The following is an 18,389-nucleotide window of genomic DNA, read 5'->3' as shown; positions in this document are numbered from 1 at the left end:
CAGCACAGCTTTTGTTCCCAAGGTCCTTGGGCATCTCCAACAACCCATTCCCACTTCCCAAAAATGTTCCCCTGAGTCAGCTCTGAGCAGTTCCTCCCTGCAAGGAGAGAACTTGGAGTCTGGAAGTGGCCACTGGAGAGGCCACATGTGGGAGGTGACAGATCCCTCCTCTGACACATTCCCCAGCCCTGCCCCACTGCTGGCTCTGGGTCTGCAGGAAGCACCAGGAATGTGCTGGTTTCTTGTTTTCCTGCCAACATTGCTGTTCCCAGCCAGGGTATCAAATCAGGCTTTGAGCAGAAGGGTCACCCATGGGTGGCAGAGGGGACCTGGGGTAGGCAGGAAGCTGAGCTGGGCTCCAGGGAGCAGGGGGGGGACGACAAGGGAGTTGTTGTTCAGGGCTGGAAGTGTGGGAGCTGAGGAATGGATGGATGGATGGATGGATGGATGGATGGATGGATGGATGGATGGATGGATGTCTGAGTCAGGGATGTGATCAGCACTGCCCAGGCCTTCCCTGGAGGGCTGGGGGAAGCTCCTCTGCTCATCACCCCTCATGCAACAGGAATGCCCTGGGCAGGGGCATCCAGGGATGCCTCCTCCTGAGAGCAGCTTTAGGGCTGTCCTGGAAAAGGGCAGGAGCAGGAAAAGCAACACCCAAGGGGGAAATGTCTTGGCCATGGTTGTGCAGGTGGCTGGAGACAGCCACAGCTGGGGGTACCCCTGGGGTCAGCATCACAGCAGTGACCCCAGGGATGCTTCCCACTCATCTGGAGAGCTGCCAGCAAGGAATGCCATCCCAGAGACTTCCCCCATGGCTGGGGGCTGGAGGCCCCACTGGGAGACAAGGGAAGGCTGTGCAGCCCCCCAGGATTTGCTTTATGACCTGGAAACATCCTTTCCCCCTTTGCCATCAGTGTCCCCTGCCAAACCTCTGGGCACAGCTGTGCCTGGGGCTCCCCTGCAGGGGAATGGTTCTGTTCTTTGTGCCTTTCTTGGGTTCCAGAGGGGGTGCAGTGCCAGCACCACCTGGCCCCAACCTAACTCCTGCTTCAGGCTGCTCCCAAATCCCTTTCCCAGCCCTGGACCCCACCAAGCTTTGGGCTTTGGCAGAAAGAATGAAGGCAGAAAGGTGTGAAGGATGGGGTGGGCAGGTTGGAGCCAACTGGTTGGGTCTCCCAGGTTTGGATAGGAGGTGTTTGGGATCCCCTGGATACTTCAGTGCCCCCACCACTTGCACTGAGAGGCAAAGACACCCAAGGAGTTGTCCAGGGGTGCTGGAAGGTGGCTCAGCAGAAATGAGCTGCTCTGAACACTGCTGCAGAGCTGGTGCCTTCCTACAGCCCCAGGAGAAACCCAGTATCACCCCAGCTCCATGCAGCTCCTCTTGGGCCCCCTGCCTGACTCACCACAGGAAAGGGGGGGGACAGAAACCCTTTCCTCCATCCCTCCCCTGGGTTTCTGCTGGGGCCAGACTGGTTCCCATCCCCCCAGGGCTTGGTCTGGGCTCAGAACAGACACCAGTAAGGGGAGAAGCAGCTTAATTTATTTATGGTTTGCATTAACATTCATTCAGCTGCTTGCTGTGCATTGAGTAAGGTGGCAACTTGATAGGTGCCAGCTCTGCCCAGGTACCCACAGACTTTTCCAGAACGTGGAGCTGAGCAAAGGGGGTGTTGGTTTGCTAAAGGGGAGAGGGAGAGGATGAGGATCCTGCTCCCATCACAGCCAGGAAGCTCCAGTGAGGAGCTGAGCACCTGGGAGATGGAACCAGCTCTGGGAGGGTTTTAAGGCACTTTCTGTGCAGAATTCCCCAGAGTTTGGTCATCTCTCTGTGCCCACCACAGTGCCATGCCCTGAGCAGCCATCAGGCTGTGTCCTGTGCAGACCTGGGTGGCCCTGTGACTGTCACACTGTGTCCTTGAACCCCCCCAGAGCAAATCCCCCTCCTCTGTCACCCCCTTGGCTTCCTGTGCCCAGCCTGGAGCTGCTGCTCTGCTCCAGCCTCGCCACGAGGCCCTTAAATGTCCAGGGTCTCACCTGAGGTGGCACAAACGCTGCCACTCAGTCCTCTGGGTCCTGGGGACACCTCAGCCCTCAGGGAGCAGTTGTGTCCCTGCCCTCCTCCCTCCCATCCCTGCCTTGTGCTGAGGGGCTCTCTGGTGTAGAAAAAACATCTCAAGAAAAGGGAAAACCAGGCCCTCATCTACTTGGGAATAATATTTGAGCATCTGTGGGCATTACCCACAGCTGGGGGTCTGTGCTGGGAACCTGGGACTTCCTGCACACCCTTTTTGGGCAGAGGTTGGGGGTGCAGCCTGCTTGCACTGGAGAAAAATGTGATGTAGGATGTCTTGTAAGCTCCCAGCAGCCCCATAACCACATAGCCAAGGCCAGCTGGGTGTGATGTGCTTGGTTTCATTAGGAAACATCATCCTCCCTGGAATTTTAGTTCTTGCCTGCCTCCCACCCCCTGAAACGTGCCAGCTGACAGCAGGAATGGACACTGGGGGAGGGAGGGGACCCAAACATAGAAATACTGGCTGGATCCTTTGCTGAGGGAATGCTGCATCCCCAGAGCTGCTTCCAGATTCTGCCAAGCAAAAACTCCCTGGTGTGGTGCTGGGCTGAGCCAACCACCCAGTGAGCCAGCAAAGTGCAGGGAAATGAGTGGCACTGCCTTACTCCTCTGGAGGATTTGGCCCCTGAGTTCAGGTGTGCTGGAACGGGGTCAGAGAGGCCCCATCCCTGGTGAAATTTGCTTTTGGGGTGTGTCCACACAGGCACAAATTTCAAAGATGTACCTGGGTGTTACCAGTGCCTTCCTGAGGAGCTGTGTTTGGTTTCAAGGTTTTGCTCCAACCTCTGAGAGCTCTCCCAGCCTTTCCCTTCAGCAGCTTCTGTGGTGCTGAGGCACTGACCCAGCTCCCACGTAGATCCCAACCCAAGCCCCTCAGAGCCCTTCCTGGGGTGCTGTCCCGTGGATGTGCTGTGTCTCCAGCCCACTTTGGAGCTCTTGGTTTCATTTTCACACATCTCTTCCCTTATTTACCTTGCAGCTATTTCCCTCTGCCCTGAGCAGGTCTGCAGCAGCTTTCAGTGAGGGGTCAGAGGTAGGAGGAGCTCATCTGAGCTCTGAGCAAAGTGAAGCAGAGCCCAAAGCTTTCCATGCCTCATCCTCTCGCTTCTTTCTGGGCTTCCCTTGTGTCCTTTCATCTCCGGACAAGTGAGTGACACCATTCCAACCCCCCCCTGCCCATCATGCAGCATCCAGGCCAGGAACAAATCCCAGTGACCCCAAATTCCTGGTCTGCATTAATCCCCAAGTTTCACTTCTTTGCAGCTACTCAGCACCACCCATGGCTTTGTTTTACACTTCATCCATCAAGTACAACCCCCTCTTCTCCCCAGGCAGGACAGGTCACTTGTGGGACACTGCTCCAGGCACAGCCCTTCAGCAGCCAAAGTCACTGCCCAGGGACAAAGAGATTTCTGGTCAAACAGAAACTCCCCAACAAGGGACACACCTGGGCTTGGCTCATCCCCACTGAAAGCAGCAGCCAGAGGCATTCACAGCTCCCAGCTGGGAGAGCTGCAGGCACAGGCTTCAGGAAAGTTGGTAGTGTTCCCTCAAATAAACCCCAAAAGCTGGTAGTGTTCCCTCAGATAAACCCCAAAAGCTGGTAGTGTTCCCCCAGAGCACCCCAAAAGCTGGTAGTGTTCCCCCAGATAAACCCCAAAAGCTGGTAGTGTTCCCCCAGAGCACCCCAAAAGCTGGTAGTGTTCCCCCAGATAAACCCCAAAAGCTGGTAGTGTTCCCCCAGATAAACCCCAAAAGCTGGTAGTGTTCCCCCAGAGCACCCCAAAAGCTGGTAGTGAGACACCTCACACAACTTCCCACTTGTTGTGCCTACCCCCCAGGCCAAGCCTTCAGCTGGCCCATGCCATGAGAGCTGCTCTGCTCAGGAGTTACCAGGGTGTTCTCTCTGGCTCCCCTGGGATGTTTGGGACCAAGCTGGAGCTCGGGCTGAGCCCAAGCAGGCAGGCAGAGGGGTCTGCATGGCTCCCTGCCTGGTTAGAGCAGGTAATCATTAACTGCTGGGGCCAGGCTTTGGGGAGCCTCTCACTGACACAACTGGAGAAGATCTGGAGGATGGGAGAGTTGTGAGGGGAAGCTTTGTCCTCCCCAAAGCCCTCTGTCCCCAGCCTGGTGGCACAGAGGAGGTGTTTTTGCCCAGCCTGTTGTGTCAGGAGGTGAGGATTGCTATGGTTCCGACCCAAAGCTCCCTGCCAGCCAGGCCCAGCTCCCCAGAGGTCCCTGTGCTGTGCCCTGTGCTGGGGCTGTGACCAGGACTCACCATACAGGTCCTTGCCACTCAGCTTGGAGGCTCCATCTGCTCTGCCCATGCTGCCACTGGAAGAGAAGGAAGGGACAAAGGGACCATCAGCTCCCAAAGCTGCTTTCAGGCAGCCCCCCAGCCCCCCATCACCCCCTGCCCTGGGGCAGCTCTGAGCTTTTGCTTGGCCAGGGCCTGCTGGTGCCACCAGAGCTGTCACCCACACCACAGGCACATGTCACTGGAGCCAGGAGCTGGAAACAGGAGCCAGGAGCCTCTCTGGGCTTGTCCCCACTAGAGTTACCATCACACCCAGAGTCCCCTGGAAGGAGGAGGCTTCTGGAGGGGCTGTTTTAAGGGCAGGGATAAAGGGGGTGGATGCAGGGGGATGGAGAGCTCAGACTAGCTGAGGCAGTGCCAAGATCCCCCGTGAAGGACCCTTTGGAGAGGCATTGCTTGAGGTCAGGTGCTCAGCTCTAGGATGTGTCCCAAGTAAAAATGCAGGAGGGTGTAACTGTGTGTCAAGGGTTGACTTTTGGGGTGTTGGGTCATCCAGGATGGGTTACACCCCCTTGTAGGGCCACCACACCCCCCACCCCCATGCCTGGTGTGTGTGCAGCCAGCAGGAAATGTTCCTCTGGCCTGGGAGGGGAGGAAAAAAATGGGATCTGAGGGGTTTAGGAGCTGTGGTGGGGCTGTCCTGCATGTGTGGGCAGTGGCTCCTTTCTGCTCTGTCACCACATCCCCCCGAGGACAGGGAGACACCAATGCCCTGCTACCAGAGACCAGGGAGGATGGAGGGAGCTGGTGGCTCTGGCTCCATTGGGAAGCTGCCAGGGAAGCTGCTGAAGCACCCAAACCACAGGAGGAGAAGCTCCTGGTGTCCATCCCTCTGTCCTTAGAGTGGCACTGGGCATGAGAGGGCTGAGGCAATGCTGCTGCCCATGGCCACCACTTGTGAGGTGCCCAGGAGGGGTGAAACAAACCCCAGGAAGCTGGGAGGGGGAGTGGGAGCACCTGGAGCATCCCCAGGGCTGGTAGGAGGGAGATGGAGGAAGGTGGGAGATGGGGAAGCCCACCAGGAAGAGCCTTACTTTGCTGAGGCAGGGTTGGTGCTGAGGGATCCCTTGAGGCTCATGGTGCTTCAGAGGAGTGTGACCTGGAGCAGAAGGCAGAGGGTCAGTGATGGGCAGCCATCAGCAGGTGCTTTTATCCTTGGGTGTGCAGCCCTTCCACCCCTGAGCAATCCCCTCAGCAGGATGAGGTTTCCTTGCTGCTCTCTGACCTGGGCTGAAGGTGCCTTTCCCAACCCTTTTTCCACCTCTACCCTCCTGCCCATCCCTGGGGGTTCAGCACAGCTCCAGCCCAGCAGGGACTGATGTGGCCTTTGCCTCTGTGTCTGCCAGAGGCCATCAGCACCATCCTGCTCCCTTGGGCCACGTGCTGATAACTCCAAGTGGCCCAGGTTGTTTTTCCATGTTTATAGCTCCATTATCTTTTGCTGCTTGGTGATTTTAACCTCTGTGCCACCTGCAAAGTCTCCTTGCCAGGGTATTGCCCACAGGCAGAAAAGTGAGGGAGTTGGGAATGCTGCTCCATCAGGATGGAGGCAAATTCCCTGTGCTGGCTGAGTGGTGGGTCAGAGGCAAGCAGGCTCAGCTCACAGGTTTGGGTTTTTTAATTCCTTTGTCAGAATTAGAAATCATGTGAGAGGAGATGTTGCAGGCACAGCTCTGAGAGCCCAACTGGGAGGGGGAAAAAGACAAAAGGGCAAACGAGGGGCAGTAAAATCTCAGGGGACACTTTGTGTTGGAATCCAAGATCTCCACCTCTGCTCCAGTGCATGAGCTGAAGGAAAGCCAAGCCAAGGTTCAGGCTTTCTGATTCATTTTGGGAAAGCTCAGGGGTCCCCTGCCTGTGGGCTGGGCACTCAGAACCCCTGCTCACCTCCTGGGGAGGCTGGCAGGATTCAAAGGGATGGCTCTAAAATGCAGCCTTGGGCTGGAGGAAGGAATTCCTCAGTGTCTTCAGTGGGATTTCCTCCCAGGGGACCTTTGGCCGTGCTTGGGATGTGCTGTGGGGCTGCTCCTGGCAGCTAAAACTGAGTGTAATCCCCAGGGAATTCTCTGGGGTCCTCCCTGGCACCTGGGATTTCTTGCAGGGATCCCTTTGCCAGCCCTGTGCATGGGATGGGAAGCACGGGTGGGGTTTTGCTCCCCTGGGTTCTCCCTGGGGCAGAGGCAGAGGGATGGGGTTTGGGGGGTGCCTGGGGACCCCCAACACCTCCTGGGCTCAGGCTGGCAGCTTTCAGCCTGCTTGGTGCCGCAGGAAAGACTCTTAGGGCACTGTTAGAAATGGCTTCAAGGAGGATTTGCTGCCTCCTCTGTGAAATTCTCCCTTTTTTGGTCTGGCTGGTGCTGCAGTCCATGCACACACAGAGATATAAATTGATATGCACTCAGGAACAGAAACTTGGGGTTTTGCCAGCTGCTCTGAGGGTAATAAAACCCATCCCTGGGTACCTGTGAATTTTTTCCTCTGTTAATAGCTGTCTGCTGGTTTCCTTTTACAGTCCTCCAACACTCCCTATCTCCCAGATCTCTGGGTGCATTAGCATAAGATACCTCCAAAAAGGGCACAGCTAAGCCCAGCTCTGGGCTGCTGCCTCCAGAAGCTGCTGCTCAGCTTCCTGGGTGAAGCAGGACCAGGAAAATGAGCCAAGCCTTTATCTCCAGGTGGTTAATGAAGTTCTGAGGGGGTGAGCTGGGTGTGCTTTGGGCAGTGGCAATGCCACCAGAGCTCTTGGGAGTGGGGATGATGATTTGCCAAGGTCCTGCCTCAAGTGTGGGGTGGGAACAGCCCAGAAAGGTTCCTGTGCCATCCCTGGTGCTCCAAAAGGCTCCACCTGCCCCAGCAGCACCACTGACATCTCAGGATAGAAATTCAGAGAATCAGACATAGAATGGTTTGGGGTGGGAGGGAGCTGAGAGCTCAGCTCTGTCCCCCCTCCCTTCACCTGCTGCCACTGGGACTTTGTCCTCCCCTCCATCCGAGGGGGGGCATGAAACTGGAAGCAACACAAGTGCCTGCCAAGCCAGTGCATCCTTATCCTGCCCAGCTCCCTCCTTTTTATTTATTCATGCTGGTTTCATTATTTAACCCTCTGCTTTCAGGGCTGTGCTCAAGCTCCTGTCCTGGGGCTGGGGGGGTTGCAGCATCAGGCAGGTTACACCAAGAGGCAGCAGCATCACTCCTCAGCTTGGAGTTCACTCTGCAGGGGATCTCAGCTGAACCCTGGTGGCAGACTGAGGGGCTGGGAGGCTTTCTAATGATTTTGCTAAATGTTGAAAGGAGCAGAGCTGAGCAGCGTGGTGTGGGGCTGTGCTTTGAGTCCAGTTCCCAGCCCATCACCCCCTCTCCTGATGGTGCAGGGCAGTGTTTTTCCATGGGTCATCCAGCTAAGCTGGGGATGGTGTTTAATGGGACAGGGGTCCAGTTCTGGCTGCTGGGAGAGATGGCAGCACTGCTCCTCTGCTGGGGGGCTGGGAGGAAGCTGTGCCTGGCTCCAGGAGCTGTCCCAGGGCAGGAGATCTGTGCTGGAGCAGAGGGCTTGGGAGAAGGCAGGAGAAGGCAGTGCTAAGGGACACGGAGTGGGGACAGTCCCATTGTACTTGAAAGCACAGGAAATCTCACTCCCTGACTTTTCCTGACAGTTTTATCCTTGGAGGTCAAATATCCTCAGCCTGGCATTGTCTGAGCCACATTTTGGTGCTTTTAGAGCAAATGGAAATGGGCCATGCATTGTTTTGAGGCTCTTTGAGTCCCTTTGAAGAGGGAGCTGCAACACTGCAAGGGTGGGGAAGCTCCAAGGGAGGGGAGAGGAGAAGAGGTCCCTTCTCTGGGGGCTGCTCACTGCTGTTATTCAGTATTTTTATTAGGAACACTTCTCCTTCTCCACTGGGGTCATAATTTTCGTATCAAATGGAAAGGGATTGTGAAAGCTTCTGGACTTTGGCTGAAGTTTGGACAGCCTGGCACTGGGAAATGCTGGTGGCTTCTTTAGGGCTGTTCCTGCTGTAGGCACTGCTAATGACAGGAGCAGCATCTGGTGTTGGGAGGACTTCTCATCATGGGTCTAAGGTTACCTGGAGGAGTGAGATCAGGTGGAGTGGGATGGGGATTTGTTGTTAGGTTGTAGAGTTACAGCAGTGAGTGGGGAAACCTCGAGCAAAACACAACAGAAAACACAACAGCTTTGCTGGAACAGCATCAGAAAAATGTGGCAACCCCCCTACACCTCACCAGGTGACAGCTGCTGAGGAGGAACAGGATGCTGTCCCCAGCCAGGTGTAACCTCTTTCAACCAGACCTTGTCTTGGTTTCCATCAGTCATCCCCTGCAGTGTGGTGGGACTTGCCTGGAGGTCCTGACACCCCTGGTTTAACAGAAGTGTCACTAAAAGGGGTCAAATAACATTTGGGGTCTGTAGCCCAAAGCCTGGCTTGGAGCATCTGGAATGATGGCAACCTCCAGAGTGGTCCCTGGTGCCCCTGAGGGGATGTGGGGGGGGGGAGTGCTCTGCACTGGGTCCCCCATGGACCTTGAGCAGTGATGGGAAGGCTGGGGACAGGGGTGACAAGGGGGCTGCTGTCCCTCTGCCAAGGGGATGTGAGGCAGAAGGACAAAGCCTGGGCAGGTAACACAAAGCCAGAAACATGAGCTCCCCACACCTGATGCTATCTGCTGGCCTTCCCAGGGCACCAAGGGCTGGCTGCTGGGCCTGGCTTTGGCAGGAGGGAGAAGGCTCTGGATGGACTCCTCTGGAGCCAGGCTGAGAGGTGTTCAGTGCCTGGAGGGGCTCCAGGAAAGAAAATCACCTTGGGGTTTGTCAGAAAGCATCAGAGGAACCCCAAACCCAGAGCAAAGAGCCAAACAAATGGAGCTGCTGCTGCTGGTGGTGCTGCTCCTTTCTAGAAGGAAGGCAGCAAGGGGCTTGTCCCAGCTGAAGACTGAAGTTTCCAAACCCTGTCTTGGCCAGTCCTGGTGGTTCAGTGGCACCAAGTCTGAGCTTCATGACTGCTTTAACCCAGAGCTGGTGATTCCTGCCCTGGAAAGGGGAACACATCCAACCAGGGGACTGCAGGAGGCCCCATTTTTATCTGCACCCTTGGAGATGTCTTCAGGGGTGCCCTGAGGTTTGGGCAGTGTTGTCCTTTCCTTCCTCCCTCCCACCCATGGCACCCTTTGAAGTTATGTGACAGTGAAGTTAAGTGACAGAGCCCCTGGAACACCCAGGTCCCTCTGGGGACTCGGTGGCCCTGGTGGCAGAGGTGTCCCTGGGTGTGCACTCCCTGCTCTGTTCCACATTCTGCAGATTCTCCAGGAGACCAACACCTGGGTAAATACATCCCCAGCCCAAGAGGGCAGAGGAGATCTGAGCAGAGAGGAACCAACAGTTCTTCAGCCTTGAAGAACTTCTCCCACCTCACAGCAGCTCCCTGAGACTGAGCTCCCTCAGATCCCCAGCCAGAGGGGCCCTGGTGGCCACTCTGTGTTGTTGGTTTGGTTGGTTCAGAGCATCCAGATTCCTGCCCACTGCTCAGATCACACCCAGGAACAGTCATTTGTGCTTAGAAGGTCCTTCCTGGGAAGATGTTCAGGCAGAATTCCCAGCCTGGAGAGGGGAACAGCCACATGGTGTCCAGCACCTGAGCTTGTTCCCTGGGGTCCCCAGGGCCCTGGGGACATGGGGACAAAGCTGCATCTGCTGCTGCCCCCCAAGGGGACTTAATGCTCAGAACCACAGCTTGGGACCAGGGAGCAGAAGTGCCAAATGACCCAGAGAGTGTGGGAGGGGGAAGTTTCCCCCTGTGTCCCTCCAAACACACACCTGGGTGGGTGACTCTCACACAGACCTGGGATTTAGGTCTGGGTCAGGAGTCCAGGCATCCCTGGAGGCTCTTGGTGCCCAGAGAGATCAGTGCAGGGGGGTTGGACCAAACTGGGAGCTTTTATGTTCCTGCTAGGAGGTAAAACCTTCCCTCAAGTAAAACTTCCCTTCAAGAAACAAGGCAGAGCAAGTCTAGACACTGCCTCCTCTATAAATACCCAGGGAAATGCACAAATAGCCACAGTCTCCATCAGCTTGGGGGAAAAACCTGGAAGCTGACTCCACCACCCCTCTGCCAGGCGTGGCTGCAGAGTCCCCGTGCTGAGTCCCAGCTCCTGAATTTACATCTTTCCTCCCTGTTTGGAGGAACCCCACAGACCTTGGGTGGAGAAGCAGGGAGCAGGTCAGGGCTTGCTGTGCCTCTTGGCAGAGGTGCCACATGGGGCAAGACAGCTTGAAAGGACCAGGCCCAGAAATAGCACCCCAAATATTAATTACATGGGTTTTTTTTTTTTGAAAGCTGGAAGGAGATGGATGAGCTCAGTTTGTATGAAATGGTTTAAAATAAAATAAAAAAAAACCAAAAATCAAAACAACCCAAAACCATCTCAAAACTTCCTGAATGGGAGAAAGTGTAACGTGAGTCACTTCATTCCCCAGGAAAGAATAAAAACAACGTGATGTGTTCTTTAGGCTTCCCAGGGAGAGAGAAGTGTGGAGGGGGAGGATTTCATAATATTTTTTCCTCTGTCCTCTGTTTATTTGTGCCCAGGCCTTCTGTGAGCAAAGACCCCCCCAATTCCCCTTTTCCTAGCCTGATGCCAGAGTCCAGGAGCGGGGGCAGTGGGAGCAGGAGGGCTGTAACTGTGATGATTAAAGGAGGGAAGGATTGGGAATGGTGGCTCTGTTGCTTGCTGAAAGGGATCCTTTCTCTTTTCTTGGTGTAAAAATCCAAACCTGGGACATGAGGCCAACACAAATAGGGAGTGACTCTGTGTGTGTGTGTCCTGTTCCAGAGCAGGGGGCTCAGGGGGCTCCTTCTGCCCCAGCCCAGCCTGCAGGAGGGCACTGAATCAATCACCTCCTGTGCCACTGCCACTCTCCTCCTGTCACCTCCCTGCTGCTCCTTCCCTCTGCCTCTTCCAGTCTCTCTTTTTTTTTTCCTTGCAGCTTTTCCAGGCACTTGTGAAAGAGCTGGAGAGTGGGGCAGGACAGGCTGGGGCTGGAGGAGGTGTCAGGGATCCTGCTGTGGGAAGGTTGGTTGGAAGGCAGAGTGAAATATTCTTATTGCTGGTGGGACTTCAGGGGACCAAAAGCTGCTCAGGGCTGTCGTGTCCATGCTTGAAAGCTGGGACTGTGGTTATGCAAAGCACCTGTAGCCAAATTTTTCCTTCCAGAAGCTTGAAAGCTGTCTGGTCCCCCAACCCCCCCCACCCTGAGCACACTGATGAGACCTGGGGGGCTTCCTCAGTCCCTGATGGGGGTCAGTCCCCCACTGCCAGCTGTGCCATAGGGCAGGGATGAGATTGGCCTTTGCTGGCCCCAGAGCTCAGAACTCATCATTCAGGTGCCTTAATTGCTCATTACACCACTGCTCTAATGTGCCAGCACTGACCCCTCCTCACACTGACACTGGGCAGTCCTTACAAGCCTCAGCACTCCCAGCTTGCTCCTGCCTTCACAGGAGAGCTCTACAAATAAATAAATCAATAATCCAACTGGCAGGCCAGATCATTTTCCACCTCCCTTCACAGCCCCAGCACCCTGAGCATCCCTCTCCTGCCTTGTGCCAGCCCAGCCAGGGCTGAAGTGCTTGCAGGGAATCAGATCCCTCTGGAGAGGCAGAGTTCTGTCTGTCTGTCTGTCCATCCATCCATCCATCCATCCATCCATCCATCACCTCCCTGAACAAGAGAGAGGCACTCAGCTCCATGGGACCTTTCCACCACCTCCTCCTCCCAAAGGAAGGGCATTTTTGGTTACTCCCTGAAATGCTGATTCACTTGCCTGGCCAAAGTTCAGGTATGCAGCAGGACAGTCAGGGTGCCAGGAGCTTGTTCTGCAGCAGAAAAAAAACTTGTTCTGAGGCTGAGAGCCACGGTGGGAGGGGAGGGGGCAGGTTCAGCTGCAGATGGGCTCCAGCCTGGGCATCTCAGAGTCTGTGGGGCTGCAGTGAGATGGGTGATGATCCAAGGAATCCCTCCCTGTGTGGGAAGTGTCCCCCTGGGATCTTTCCCCAAAGGAAGGGGGAGGGCTGGAGCCCATTGGGCTGCCTGTGGGGTGTGGGGAAAATGATGTTTCAATAATTTTCACTTCCTACTGCAAGACGTGCCCTGGGGTTTTGGTGGGAGGGTGGGGCAGAGGATCTGAGGGAGGAGATTCAGCTCTTGAAAACCCCGTGTGATGTTTAAGGCTTTTCCAGCCTCCTTTAGGTTAATCACAACACTCGTTGCCATCTCTTCCCACCCCGTTTTGTGCTTCCTACTCAGATCCTGTCTGGGTATTTTTGGCCACTTGCTAACAATTCATTTCAGCTAAACCTTGGCACATGGGAGCTGTGTCCCCAGGGTCACTGCAGGAAACCAAGGTGACATCAGTGTGCCCATGGTGGCAGCCACCCCCTTGACTCCTGGCAGCACTGGCTCAGCTTTTGGTGCACCAGGGGATGGGATTGTTCCTTACAGGGTGTACTCAGCCCCCCAAAATGCCCCTGGCACCCTGACCAGGCACCTTTGCTGTGATGCAGGAGACACCCACGTGTCCTGAGCAGAGAGGGTGAGCTCAGGAGCTGCTGCTGGGTCCCACACTGTGCTGAGCTGCCAGCTTGGAGCAGGAGCAGAGCCAGGCAGATGTGTGTCCCTGCTCCAGAGATGTGTGTCCTGCTGCCAGACCCCAGATGGGATCATCCACCTGGCTCTGGGGAGGGGGCTGTGCTGCTGAGGGGGGGATAAGCAGAGAGCAGCCCTGCAGCAGCCATCAGGCATTTCTTGGTAGCAGTCTAACTTGGCTTTTTGGGTTTTTTCTCTCTGTTGGGGGTATTTTCATATATATCTGTCTGACAATAGATACAGTTCTATAGGGAAAATTGTATTTTAGCACTTCCCACCCATCTCTGAAAGGCAGAAATGGGAGTTCACCCAAATGTGCTCTGGCCCTCAGTCCTTTGTTTTAACCTGCAAAATGCTGAGATTTTTGGATTCCCAGAGAATCTCCATAGGAAGCCCAGTGTTGAGCACTGAGGCAAAACATGTTCTGTTGCAAAATTCATAAGCAGAGGTTCCTGTGAGGGTCCCTCTGGATGCACAGTGAGGGGGACAGAACCATCCTCAAACCCCCCCCCCCGTGCAGGAAACTTGCTCCTTCCTCAAGGGGACAGCCACCTTCTTCTGGCAGTTCCTCTCCTGCGGCTTTTCAGCTCCTGGGTGACTGTGAAACCAGAGCTAAAGGCCAGGGGATGCTCCTGTCTCTCTCCTTCCACTTGTAAGGACAACTTCCAGCCTCAGTTCCCACCCTCCTGCTGGCCCTGGCCACCACCTTGTCCTCAGCACCTGTGTGCAGGAGCTCTGTGACCCTGAGAAGGAGCCCTATTCCACCCCCCCACAAATATACATCTTTTTTCCACTTGCTGGTTTATTTTCCAGCCAGGTCATCTCTAGAATCTGACTCAGAGCCCAGCCCTGAAGCCCTTGTGCTGGCACAAGGAAGGAGCCTCAGGGAGCATGAGGAGGGGATGGCTGGAGCTGGCACCCTGCCTGCTCTGCAGCCTCCTCCTGCAGGGTGCAGGTAACCCTGGGCTTTCCCAGGGTCATCACCTCCCAGCTGGGTTGATTTCCACTCTTTGGGTTTTCAGGAGAGCACCCAAGCTCCGTGGGTGAGGTCAGCAGAAGGGGGTTTGCAGCATGAACAGCCAGGAGCCAGAACAGTCCCATGAGAGATTGTTCCAAACCCAAAATAATAAAAAAATAATGTTCCCTTTGCCCTTTGTTCTGTTGAGAATAGAAGGATATGTGAGGCTGGGTTTATCAAAAGCCTTTAAATGGCAGTTGCTAATCTTACAGTGCAGCAATGTTTGAACAGTCTTGCTACAAAAAAAGAAAATAAAATAATAATCAGTGAATCAGTGGCAAGGGCACGGAGGAAAAATCCTAAGTGGTGCCTGCAGCAGAGACCTGAGGGGCTGTGGGGAGAGACCAGGAGTGGTTATAGGGCTGGGAAGGAGGGAGAAAAGTTTCCTGCCATGTCTCAGAGGAAAGGTTTCCCTCACTGCCAGTGCCCAGAAGCCAAAGCTCTGCAGGGCCACACGAAGGAGAGGGCTGAGGGGCTGTGGGAACTGGGGAGGTTGCCCAGGGGGGTTTTCAGGAGCAGCCTGAGGGCAGTCCTGTGCAAACTGTGCTGATTCCAGAGCTGCCCCTGCTCTGGGTTGGACCAGAGGCCTCTGAGGTCCCTCCTGATGCTCCCAGAGCAGAGGGGAAGGAGGCAGAAAGCCCTTTGGTGCCAGGGGGCAATGCAAAGGCTGAAAGGCTGTGGCTGGAGGAGGTCGTGGCTGTGCCACCAGGGGCCACAGGGATCTCCTGCAGCCAAAGGAGGAGCAGGGGTGGTGTTTACCACAGCCCTGGGGTTCAGACCACTGAGCTCCGGGCTGGCTGGCTGCAAGGTGGACTGATCCCTAAAGGAGCCACAGGTTTCTGGCTCTGGAGCAAGGAGAAGTTTGCAGAAAGAGGATTGAGGCTCAGTGTGCACACACTGGGGTGTTCTGGGAAGGGAATTCTGAAGGCAGTGGCTGGTGGCCCCAAGAGCACAGGAAGAGGGGTTTGGTGGGACAGGGAGCCTTGGACTGAATGGAGAAACAAGTTTATTTATCCTCTCCCTCAGCTGTCCTGGCAGCAGAGATACAACCCCCTGTGCACTTCTCCTGCAGCTGGAGATAAAGATCTGTACATCCCATTTTCAGCCTTTCTGGCAATTGCCCTTCCTGGGCTGGCTCTGGCAGGGCTGCAGCCCCCCTGCCCACCCCTGCCTGCAAGGGGCTGGGGCTGGGACTGCTCTCAAGCTGCCCAGGGGAGGTTTAGGTTGGGCATTAGGAGAAACTTCTTCACTGAAAGGGTAATTAACCACTGGGCAGGAGTGGTGGAATCACCATCCCTGGAGGTGCTGAGGAGCCCTGGAGATGTGGTGCTGAGGGATGTGGTGTAAGCACTGGGCTTGGTAGAGTTAGGTGATGGTTGGTAGAGCTGGGTTAGGTTAGGTTGGTTGAGTTAGGTGATGGTTGGTAGAGTTGGGTTAATGTTGGTAGAGTTAGGTGATGGTTGGTAGAGCTGATTTAGTGTTGGTTGAGTTAGGTGATGGTAGAGTTGGGTTAGGTTAGGTTGGTTGAGTTAGGTGATGGTTGGTAGAGCTGGGTTAATGGTTGGTAGAGTTAGGTGATGGTTGGTAGAGCTGGGTTAATGGTTGGTAGAGTTAGGTGATGGTTGGTAGAGCTGGGTTAGGTTAGGTTGGTTGAGTTAGGTGATGGTTGGTAGAGTTGGGTTAATGTTGGTTGAGTCAGGTTATGATTGAAGGAAGGCACTCAGCTTGTTTCCTCCAGCCATCTCCATCCTCAATCCCCAGGCTCTGCTCAGACCTGTACATCTCCTCCTGCTGAGCAGTCCCTGGGCTCCTCTCCCCCCTTTGGCTCAGCTGCCTGGACATGGAGTGAGCCCTCACCCCCCACCCCTTCCCGCACGGAGCAAACTCCAGCAAATGCCCAGGGGAGAGGACAAGAAGAGGACCAGCACTTGGGGAGCCTCTCTCCAAAGGTTCCAAGCCTCCAGCACCAGGATTTCAAGAGCTCTCAGGACCTTTTTTCACCCCTGGATTTGTCCACTCTCAGTTGTCCACCCAATGTGAGCGTTGGACACCCCAGATGTGGGGGTTGCTCCGTGGCACCTGGGGTGCTCAGCCCTCTCCTTCTGTTTGTGCCCCACTTGCCAGCTCCCAGTTCCAGGGGATGTCCCCCAGCTCTGTCACCAGTAACCAGCTGGTCTGGATTCACCATCTCCATGCCACGACTGCAATCTCCTCTGCTGTCTCTCTCCCAGGCTGAAGAGCACTGGAAGTTTCCTGCATCAACCCCCAGACCCAGGGGCCCTTCCCTCCTTGTTTGTATGAGGCAGCAGTGGGAAATGGGAGCCTCCATGTCAAGAGGATTGCTCAGGCAGCTGATGGCCCAGCCACACCTTGGGTGTTACCTGCTGCTACTGGCAAAGACCAGCCCTGAGCACAGCTCTGCTACATTTACTCTCAATTTATCCTGCTGAACCTGCTCCTGCCTGCTCCAGTGCCACAGCAGCTGCCTGAGCTGCAGCCTTCCTGGCATTATTTGGTTTTTAGTTTTCAGCTGGTGAAACTTCATCAATTTTTGTTTTTTCCCAAGCAGCAGCAGCTCACAGCAACAAGGCTGTCAGGCCCACGGACCTGCACTTGACCCCAGGAACCATTCATGCCACATTTATTGATTCTGCCTCCCTGCCCCTCTATTGCAAAGAAGAGGGAGGAATCCAACCCAAGGTTTTTCTCCATGTTATTCACATCCAGCTTATTCTGGCTTCATCTGAGCACCTGGCTGAGCATGTGCCTGGACCCTCCTTTCCCCAAGGTGGAACTCTGCAGGGCCAACTGAGAACACTGACTTACACCCTGTGGGAATCAGCCCTTTGGCTTCAGTGGGGTAAATTGCTGTTTCCATAGCTCAGATACTTCTCTCCTCCTGCTGTTTAGAAGGGTTTTTGTTCTAAAGTGCTGGAAAAACCAGAGGTGAATCAGCAGGACACCTGCCTGGGGGGCTGGGTACCAAGCCTGCATCCCTTGCCAGCCCCAGGGACCTGACCCTCTTCTCATCTTTTATGGATCAAACCTGTTGAAGTCCATCCAGCTCCAACCAGAGGATTTGCTTGGGTGCAGTCTGGAACAGCCTGTCCCATCCCAGAAGGGATATATTTGTGTTATTCCTCTCCCAGGAGGTTTGGAAGGCCTGGATCTGAAGGCAGAAGCCCTGCCAGGAGCAGCAGGAGCTGCAGACAAGCCCAGCTGCTGTTACAGATTAACCTGCAGGGCTGGCCAGAGACAAGGCCACTCACTTCTTCCCCAGGGCAAAGCATGAACAGATTTCCAGGGAACGGAGAGGTTTTAATTAGTGCTCCCTCCTGCATCCAGCCTGCCTCTCCCCCTCTGTCTCCTCAGATGAGCACAGCTATAATTAAGAGGCAGCAGTGTCAGGAATGAGAGCAGGCTCCAGCCTGTGATTTATGAAGGGATGTTGTGGGTGCAATTACCTTTCCCTCTTCTCCTCTCCCCAGTGTGTTTATGAAGTGAATTTATTGATGAAGGGAGTGCCAGAGGCACATGGACACCCCTGTGTTTATCTCCAGCACAGAGCAGTACAGCTCCCACTGAAAGCCTCAGCCCTGACTCCACCACTGCCAGTTCTGGCCAAAGCCCCAACCCTCTGTGTCCCCAAAGGAGTCTTGTTGGTGGCAGTGGGTGAGCAGCAGGGTAGGACAGGCCACTCGTGTTGTCCCCAGCAGTGTGCTGGGTCAGGGTCTGGGTTTTGCTGGGGGAGGGACCTGGAGGAACCTTTGGCTTTGGGTGGCAGCTGGACTTGTGGCAGCCAACCCCTCTAAGGAGGAAGAGGCCAGAAGCAGCTCAGCTCCCAGCTTGTTCCCACTTCTGGTCATCTTCAGCAAGGGGAAAGTTAGGGGTGAGCAGGCTGGGGGAGGGCAGTGTTGGCTGTGCCTGCTCCCTTGATCTTAATCTCCCTCCCCAGCAGCAATATTTCACTTTCTGAATCACTCAGCAGTGGTGAGCACTGCTGCTGGGTGTCTGAACTTTGGTTTATGGCTGTTCAGCTGGTCTGCACTTCACCTTTGTTAGGGTATAAATCTTGACAGGCTGAGGCTGATAAGACAGTGTGGAGGAAAAAAATAAAAATAAAAAGGAAATAGGAAGAACAAAATCCAAACAAGCTCAAATTATGAAAAGCTTCTGGGGGTCAGAGAAGTTGTGGCACTGTACTGGGGAGTAACTGGGAATAACTGGGCTAATCCCTCAGCTGGCTGTGGGAATGGGCCCCTGGCACCTGAGATGAGGATTTCTGACACATGAGACGTGTTGGTCCATCTCAGTGG

At 55.0% G+C, this 18,389-nt stretch overlaps 1 protein-coding gene across 3 annotated transcripts in view; it reads right to left on the bottom strand.

The window, feature by feature from the left end:
* The window catches only part of EPS8L2 (EPS8 like 2), a 45,090-nt gene that overhangs the window by 23,318 nt on the left and 3,383 nt on the right, over window positions 1-18,389 (bottom strand). For 2 of the 3 annotated variants that reach the window (XM_030451048.1, XM_030451050.1), the window contains exons 2-3: window positions 5,432-5,496; window positions 4,359-4,414 (exon numbers count right to left, since the gene is read on the bottom strand). In XM_030451048.1, the coding sequence (XP_030306908.1) occupies window positions 4,359-4,414; window positions 5,432-5,475 (100 nt within the window). In that variant the 5' untranslated portion in view covers window positions 5,476-5,496. Of the gene's footprint in view, window positions 1-4,358; window positions 4,415-5,431; window positions 5,497-12,234; window positions 12,287-18,389 lie in introns of all 3 variants that reach the window. The other variant, XM_030451049.1, reaches the window with a different exon arrangement.

The sequence above is a fragment of the Calypte anna genome, chromosome 5, assembly GCF_003957555.1.
Source record: "Calypte anna isolate BGI_N300 chromosome 5, bCalAnn1_v1.p, whole genome shotgun sequence".
NCBI lineage: Eukaryota > Metazoa > Chordata > Aves > Apodiformes > Trochilidae > Calypte > Calypte anna.
The sequence above is the reverse complement of the archived record's forward strand: the minus strand, read 5'-3'. Positions and strand labels throughout refer to the sequence as shown.